Below are 8,722 nucleotides of genomic sequence, written 5' to 3'. Positions count from 1 at the left end.
ATCAAAGGGGGACGCAAAACTCGTATTTCACTATCAATTTTGACAATAATGCCTTGGACCAGAATTTCTCCTCCATGCAAGTCAATTACTCGTGTCCTCAGCTGTCTTGTCCACTATCAACTCTCAAGCTTATCTCTGCTCGTCCTTCCACCATTGGAAGCCATTACATCTCGATCTGTCCCCACCACCACCACTTTTTCCACATTTCAAACCTTTATAATGTTCACAATATATCAATCACCCCCTAAAAAATCAATTCCAAAAGAAAAAAAAGCAACCCACCCTACAATACAACATATATACTTACAAAATTAAGTAATGAAACTTCCTTTCATTCCCTCCCAAGAAAATAGCAATATAATCAACACTACTACTAGCACTCGTAATTACGAACCAAAATCTGTTCTCGATATTCGTTGCAGTCCTTCCAGTTCTGTCACTGCCGATTCATCTACCGAATTCAACTCAGCATTATTATTGCATCATCAGAATACGAGTACGACTGATATTATTAATATTAGTAGTTATCAAAATGGAATGAATAACGAAGCAGAAGAATGTTGGGATTCTGATTCTCTAATGAAAGAATTAGGCCTTATTGATCATGATTCTTCTAATTGTGATTACAAATCCAATAATAATAATGATGATTTACCTGACCTCCCTCCCTTTTTTTACCCCGAATTCGATCCAAATATTTATCAATACCCCCCTCCTTTCGATAATTTATTAATTGCCGATGATGATACAATTAACGAGTTTGATTATAGAGACGAGCTGACTCGTCTCGCTGAGTGCTGTGAAACGCAGTCGTTTCAATTAGCGCATGTGATACTCGCACGCCTGAATCAAATACTCGGCTCTTCGCCAAACGGCAAACCGTTACAGCGAGCGGCTTTTTATTTCAAAGAAGCCTTTCAGTCTCTACTTACTGACTCCGATTCTTTGATGACTAATCGTAGGTTAAAGAGTTGTACGTCTTATGAAGTTGTACAAGTTATTAAAGCGTATAAGATGTTTTCTAGTGTATCTCCTATTCCTTTGTTTGCTAGCTTTACTGCTAATCAAGCTATACTTGATGCCGTGGACGGTGCGATGATCATCCACGTCATCGATTTCGATATCGGGTTTGGAGGCCAGTGGGCGTCTTTTTTAAAAGCGGTTTCGGAAAAAGCGGAGGCTAGGAAAGTCGGTTCGCCGGCAGTGAGGATCACCGCGGTAGTGAAGGAAGAGTATGAATTGGAATCGAGATTGATTAGAGAGAATTTGATTCAGTTTTGTGTTGATTTGAAGTTACGGTTTGAGATCGAGTTTGTTTCGATTCGAGCGTTTGAGTTGGTGTCGTTTAAAGCGGTTAAATTCGTGAACGGAGAGAAGACGGCAGTTGTTGTTACGCCGACGATTTTTAGGCGGATCGGATCGGGTTTTGTTAACAATATCCGACGAGTTTCACCAGATGTTGTGGTGTATGTGGATGGGGAAGTGAATGTATCCGGATCTTCGTTTTTAAGGCAAACAGTGTGCGACGGTTTGGAATTGTATGCGACGGTAATTGAGTCGTTGGAGGCGGCAAACGGCAACGGGGATTGGGTGAGTAGTATAGAAATGTTTGTGTTGTTGCCGAAGATAATTGCGGTGGTGGAGGATGTGGCGGGTCGCAATGTGCCGGCCTGGAGGGAGGTGTTTGGTAGGGGTGGGATGCGGCCCGTAGGGTTCAGTCAGTTTGCGGATTTTCAAGCCGAGTGTCTGTTACGAAGGGTACAAGTTAGGGGATTCCACGTGGTAAAACGACAGGCGGAGATGGTACTTTGCTGGCATAATACACCGCTCGTTGCCACGTCAGCATGGACTTGTTAACAGGTCCACCAAAACGTATGAAATGCTACAAATGTATGTTCAATAACAGTATTTGCTACTATATGTATTCGAAAGAATTAATAATACATGCCATCGGAAATGTATAGGGATATAAGGAAAGATGTTTTAGGTCTAATGTTAGTTGAATAGCATGACCAACAATGATTGTTTGGAATTTTACTTGACATTTCTCGTAAAAGGTGGTGGAAAACAGTCAAAACACTACTGTTAGATCATTATATATATGTGAACATGTAAAACATCCTTGATCAATATCGTATTTTTGAAACCATGATGAGGAGCTAGATTAACTCTACAAATCGGGTGTCTGACTTCTATGATCCATACTCGAGTTTGATAACTTAATGTAACTTTGAGCTTGCAAAGCCATTAGCCATGTATATGAGTTTGTTGTCTTGAATGAGTTTGCGCAAACGAAATGTATTTCCCAGATTGTATAACTATAGAAAACAGGGATTCGAAGTGAAATAGTAACTTATGAAAGTATATATATATATATATATATGTTCAGGAAACCAGTGTAGGTTGTTTCAAAAATCATGAGTCTGTTGTGGGTGTGGCAATTCTTGAAAACATGCAACTAGCAGGAGATAGGTAACGCTACTCAAATAGTCAAATTGATTCACGCTATAAGTTTGGCTATAGATGTTTCAGCTATTCATTGAATTAAATTGATTTAGATTAAACTGGATGTACAAAAATTGCAGTTTCTACAGCCTATTAAGTGATTCAATAACAGTTACAGAGAATGCATTCTTGCCTTCTTATTTTTTACATCGATTTCTGTAGAGATTTACTCATGTGACGTGATATAACCAACATATCTTGTGTATATCTGGACATGTCCAATAAAACTAAAGATCTGGGAAACTACGCTCCAATAAAGCCCAATAGACCCACTGCTCCAAGGCTCCAAGCCTCCAATAAAGGATATTAGTATTGTGAGTAACCTAACTACATGAAGCTTTTTAACACTCTATACAGTAGATTGGCATATGATAATGTCATTCCCTTTCTGATTTTAGCTAGAAGATGGGCCCGAGCAACTGATAGGAGCAATGAGCATACAAGAACCAACTTGATGCAGCCATATGGAAACAGGTCTTCATATATCTTCTATTGAATTCCCAAATCCAGACCACCTTATGTTTTTTATAATTACAAAAATAAAACTGCCATGATATGGGAGTTCACATGCAAGTATGCAACGGATGGACATAAATAGGTCAATACAACAATTTAGTGAAATATTTATTAGACCAAAATGACCACAAACAAACACGCATTGAAATGAGGGCCAATAATTCTCACCTAATTTCTATCCTTCTACAATAACAAGCATCAAGACCATAGATTATATATATATAAACTTTGACATACTACAATTACCCGGGTTAACAAAAAGTATGTGTGTATGAGAGCATGTTGCACTTCCTCGATCAATGGTAAAGTCAATTTCTTTTGAAGGCTCGAAAATGATTGTCGATCTAATCGTATAAGTGTAAAAGTTACTTTGATGTGATGTTGTCAACTATCACCTTCGTTCGTCTGAGATTGAAGATGTGCATCGAGATTCGACACAGCCTCAGGTCCAAATAACCTAACTAATTCATCCTGTCCAACAAACATATATCATAAGGTCAGAATAATTGTAGGCATCTCATAGCATTTCTAATTTACCACGTGGCAATTGGCGTGGTGAATATGGAAACGTGGCAATTGGCGTGGTGAATATGGAAAAGAAAGTGACATTAAGCTTTATTAAATACGGTGATTACGGTGTGTATTAGTGGCATAAACCTTTATTGAATTATTTTCAGAAGTAAGCTTTCCACATTCACTGGAGAGCTTCTGCAACTCATCCCTGAGTGAGTGATTCTCATTATTTAATGTCTCCACTCTTGCCTGTAGCTCTTCACACTCAGCCTGGAGAAAACATCGTGTAGACATGTACATTACTTATGATACTGCCAGTACACAATTATTTAAATTTGTTCCATTTTGCATCACTTCTATCGCCATCACTTTAACAAAAAGGATTTAAATTATATAGAGTAAATGATCTCTAGATTGTATGGATTGCTTTGACTGATCCTTGACCTGATAAAAATAAAATATTACCTGCTTGCGCAGCCTTGATCTTCTAGCCGACTCTCTATTAGATTGCTTCCTCTTCTGTCTCTTCAGTTCCCGTTCATCCTGTTGACAGTAGAGTTTAATCAATAAACGTAGCAAATAACTAAGTTTTTGGTAAGTTAACCACCTGCACTGGAAAACTAATCTCTGGAACATCTAAAAATGGAATGCTTACACATAGGTGATAAACTGTAAGTAATCTCTTGTATACCTGAACCCACTGGTCGGCCATCATTGGTGGTGGACCCGCTGATTGTGGGACACCAGAATGATTTGGTTGCATTTTCATAGATCCAGTTCCAGCAGATGGGTTCCACAGGTCCATCCCCATATTAAGATTGGTAGCAGGCATAGAAACGACAGTATTCCCAGGGACATTTGGCTCGGTATCGTTATTCCGTGCACTTGCTGCATAAAATCAAAAAAAAAAAAAAACTTTAGCTTAAAGTAAATTCTCAATCATGTATGCAAAACTAAGGTAAAAGTGTGTAGAATCACCATCTGCAAGCATTTGATGGAAGCTTCCTTTCTTGCCTCCAGAATATCCCTGTTGGTCATCCTCATCGCTTGCATCTGATGAACCATCGTTTCCACTTTCAGCACTGTTTGTGTTCAAAATTTAAATTCAGCATGTCATAATAAACAATATATCTTATAATATACCATAATCACTGAAAGACAGCTCATTTTACAAATCAATTTAGCAAAAACCTTTGGGTGGCACCATCATTCCCTGAACTTGATGCTGCCTTTCCATTCTCTCTGGTCCTAGCACCAGTGGGATTGGCATTTACCGAATTGCCCTTGGATTTTTTGTTGATCTTGTGTTTCCCATTAGGGGCCTTACCTTCCATTTCAGCATTTGGCGGCATAGTGCCGGGGGTCTGCAAGGATAGGATTTAAGTATGAGAATCAGATATAAGATGCACTTTACATGATGTCAATTTAAAAGCATAAACACTAGGGGAATCCTGTTTACCATAGGCATACTTGGATGACCATAAACTCCTGCCGGTGGATATAAAGCAGGGTATGGAACCGGTGTCCCATAAGGTGGCATCATAGGATGCTGAAATATTTTACATAAAATCAATTATCACAACATAAAACATCTTGATATTTTACATGCGTGTATAGATCATTACCTGGCCTCCCCACATATAAGGGTGAGGAGTTGGGGAGGCAACAGCCGAGGGAAAGAAAGGTGGAGCAGCCCCAGAGCCATAATAAGCCTAAACACAAACGTCGTAACTATTATAAGGATGTATCTCAGCATGTAACACCTTTTATGTCACATCTGCAAACAATAAATTCAAAACTCACTAACTCATACCTGCATAGAGCTTTGCCAATCATGGTACGAAGGAGGTGGTGTTTCCTATAGATAAGACAGTGAGATTACTTGTATAATATACACAGAAGACTTCATATTCTGCACAGACGAAAAAGTGGGAAAACCTGAGTTGAGGTAGGTTTGGAATGCTTGGCAGGTGAGCTTTGTTCCCCAGAGCCCATGAAACTACTGGTTAAGATATTACTGTGCAGCCAACAATTACCAGACTTTATAATTCCTAGTAAGATAAGCCAACACACCTGGAGATATAAAACATATTGGAAGTGGATTACTGGCAAATCTTACAGTCATTAACCATTGCTAGGAGCTCATATAAATATAAAAAAGTGCGTCAAAGAATAAGAGTAAAGTCCTGCAAATCCACCAAATGGTTGAATTTTCAGCCATAGCAGTAAGACATGTCAGCTCTAAGTTTTCAGACATATGTATAATCAACCATTAAAAAATTAGTACAGTCCAATACATCACCAAACTGTTAAAGTTATTAAGTTCATAAACCTTGTATAAAACAAAGTCATAGCTGATACATATTTTGATATATTCATTTACTGCCCATGTTTTAAATTGTGCATCTTTATGTTCAAAAGTAGTAAGACTAGTAAATTACATTCTGAAATGTAGCCTTATATTTTTATATTTAAAAATCAAATAAAACTTGATGTTGCAAAACTAACACAAATTCAAAGTTTGGATAAGTTCTACTAGTAATTAGAAAGTCATAGCTGATACATACATACATTGAAACATATATATATACTATACATATAGTGTATAACTAATTATTATTCCTGAACAGAAAATTAGACAGAGTATGTATTTTTTTTTTAATCATTCTTTTCTCTCTTTTTGTTTATAACAAATACTCGCCAATATATCGTCCATAACAACACAGAGGTAACAATAACAAGGGTCATAAGTCTAAAACAATAACTTACTTTTTCAATTGTCCCAATTGGAAGATGTACTATTTTTTGGGCTCACAAGCCATTAAAAGTTAACTCCGGTGACAAACTTAGAGAACTTTTTTTTTTTTCTTCAAATGACTGTATCTAAAGCTTATATCGTATCATGTACTGTCATGGTCATCACATGCTGAAAAAAATACAAATATATATGGAAGAAAATGTAAACTGCAATTTTAAGCCGTCCTTTGATTAATTTTGGCAATAAATGTCATACATCTCAACAAAGCATTTGCCACGTTAGCAAAACATGGGCACATCGTCACACGGTAAGTATCATTACACGATATAAACTTTAATCATACTCATTTGAAAGGAAAAGAAGTTGCCCACATGTGTAACCGGAACCAGCTTTTACTGTCTCCTTGGTCAAACACCACAATTCTAACATTTGAAAAGTAGGTCGTTGTTTTTAGGAAAATAACCCTGATAACGAATAGAGTCTAATACTCTAAGAATCAAATTCTTCCAAAATCAGCCCCACTGCTACACAACTCTCATAGTGTACGCCCCACATTTTCTCAAGGACTACAATCTTAAATTTTGGACCACATCAAAGCCATTTTGTGCCATCTATTTCCATCAATGGTACAATGCCACATAAATGAATATCACAAGAATAAGTTACCAAATAGCCATGTATTAATCATCCTAACCAAATAGCCTAAAAATCCTCCTAACTATGAGATGATGATATGTGGAAAAATCAGGGAACAAGATTAGAAAAGAGAATTAGTGGATACCATATGTCACCTTCTTAATGTTTTAGGAGGATTATTAGGCTATTTGGTTAAGAGGGTTTATCATTTTCCATATATATATCATAAAAATATCTCATGAAAAACAATATAAAATCATCTTTGTTGTCTTATAATTTATGAAAATCTGTTATTAAACTATGCTATGCTCAGCTAAAAAAGTATCTTAATATCCTAATACACTGCCTTATATAATAAATAGATACTGCAGTTTATAAAATATAATTAAAAATGTTCCACAACCCAGTCTTTTGGCTCTATATATCCTTTGGTAAGGAAATTCCAATAAAATATGAAAAAGGAAAAAAACAAAAAAATAAAAATCGAAACCCATTCCTACTCCAGTCTACTCACGTATTCTGCCTTAATCTTAATGTACAACTTGGCTTTTAGTCAGCTTTAATATCTCCTTTTTAGCATATCAAGTACATCTCCAAATTGTATTAATAGCTGCTTTAAAAATGTTAACTTAAGCTAAATAACTTCGTCTAACCATATTTATAAATAGACTAAAACTGTTAAAAATGTCATTTCTGGACCATTTTTTTTAATCCTACTTATGTTCCCTACATATCTGAATCAAAATTCAAAAGCTATTTAAGAAATTAACTCAGAACTATTAGATAAAATAATTAACAAATATATCAATTAGATCTATGTCTAATACCATCAGTAATTAACTAGAATAGGTTCACACTATCTTATAGCTTCAGCTAGATTAACTGCATAATTCTAGCACTGTAAATATAGAATCTACATCTGTATATTTGATAGAGTATATAGCTATAGATACAGATGTGTGTGTATATATAGAGAAAGAAAGTCTAACCTGTTGTAGCGAAAAATTAGGAGATTGGAGGTTTTACAGACAGAAGTCCTACATGTACGGATGAAATCCAGTTAATTTGGGCAATTCCGTACAGAAAAAAAATTATACTCAATAGTAGTATGTCTACATGTGAATATAAATACAAATAATAAATATATGGATACATATATATATAGAGAGAAAGAGAGAAAAAAAGACCTGCCGGAGAATTAAACTAAAATTGCAGGTACGGCTGATATCCGCTAAATTCGGGCTGTTTTGTACAGAAAATAGGAAATTATGATGGATATTAAGGAGATCAGGCAGATGAAGTTGTGAATGAGTTAACTTAATGAGTTGTTGAGTTTAACTAAGTATAGAAATTCAGGTAATTGGACCGCCGGGAGAGAGAGGGAGAAAAGTGGTGGGAGAAAATGGCGGTACGGTGGTTGGGGAGGATGGGGGTAGGGTTAGAGAGAGAAAAAGATGGACACGTGAGACACCCATACCTATCACATGATGACTCATTTATTTTACACATCTCAACACCTTATAAATTAAATTTATATTATATTGTATTTTATTTTCTTAATATTAATTAATTAATAATACTTATCACTACAGTACTCAAACAATGTTGCGGTGATAGTGGTGACGACGCTCTCAGATCTTCCCAATTTCCATGAATTAGTCACTTCAACGGCCTTCGAAAGGAAGTTGAAGATTAGCGAAAGGAAAACAAGAAGAGTCGAAGACAAATCGAAGAAAATGTCAACTGCTCGACTCAGAAAGCAAGCTATGGAGGCAATTAAGTTTTCTCAACAAC

At 36.2% G+C, this 8,722-nt stretch overlaps 2 protein-coding genes across 3 annotated transcripts; one reads left to right on the top strand and one right to left on the bottom strand.

Moving 5' to 3' along the window:
- The first annotated feature begins 262 nt into the window (after positions 1-262).
- On the top strand, positions 263-2,258 carry LOC122586638 (scarecrow-like protein 15). The gene has a single exon (XM_043758621.1). The coding sequence runs from the start codon at positions 319-321 to the stop codon at positions 1,855-1,857; it is 1,539 nt and encodes a 512-aa protein (XP_043614556.1). The 5' UTR covers positions 263-318; the 3' UTR covers positions 1,858-2,258.
- Positions 2,259-3,102: 844 nt separating this feature from the next.
- Positions 3,103-8,414, bottom strand: LOC122586639 (G-box-binding factor 1-like). Of its 2 annotated transcripts, none has more exons than XM_043758622.1 (12): positions 8,116-8,414; positions 7,918-7,965; positions 5,473-5,607; positions 5,348-5,392; positions 5,160-5,246; positions 4,994-5,083; positions 4,726-4,898; positions 4,513-4,616; positions 4,226-4,422; positions 4,000-4,077; positions 3,679-3,804; positions 3,103-3,492 (listed from the first exon to the last, which is right to left on the bottom strand). In XM_043758622.1, the coding sequence occupies exons 3-12, from the start codon at positions 5,527-5,529 to the stop codon at positions 3,406-3,408; spliced, it is 1,044 nt and encodes a 347-aa protein (XP_043614557.1). In that variant the 5' UTR covers positions 5,530-5,607; positions 7,918-7,965; positions 8,116-8,414; the 3' UTR covers positions 3,103-3,405. The 2 variants fall into 2 exon arrangements, with proteins under 2 accessions (XP_043614557.1, XP_043614558.1); XM_043758623.1 differs by having other exon boundaries at positions 3,402-3,492; positions 3,657-3,804.
- Between the last annotated feature and the right edge of the window lie 308 nt (positions 8,415-8,722).

This window comes from Erigeron canadensis, chromosome 2 (genome assembly GCF_010389155.1).
Source record: "Erigeron canadensis isolate Cc75 chromosome 2, C_canadensis_v1, whole genome shotgun sequence".
NCBI lineage: Eukaryota > Viridiplantae > Streptophyta > Magnoliopsida > Asterales > Asteraceae > Erigeron > Erigeron canadensis.
Note: the sequence above shows the minus strand (reverse complement) of the source record. Positions and strands in the feature narration are given on the sequence as shown.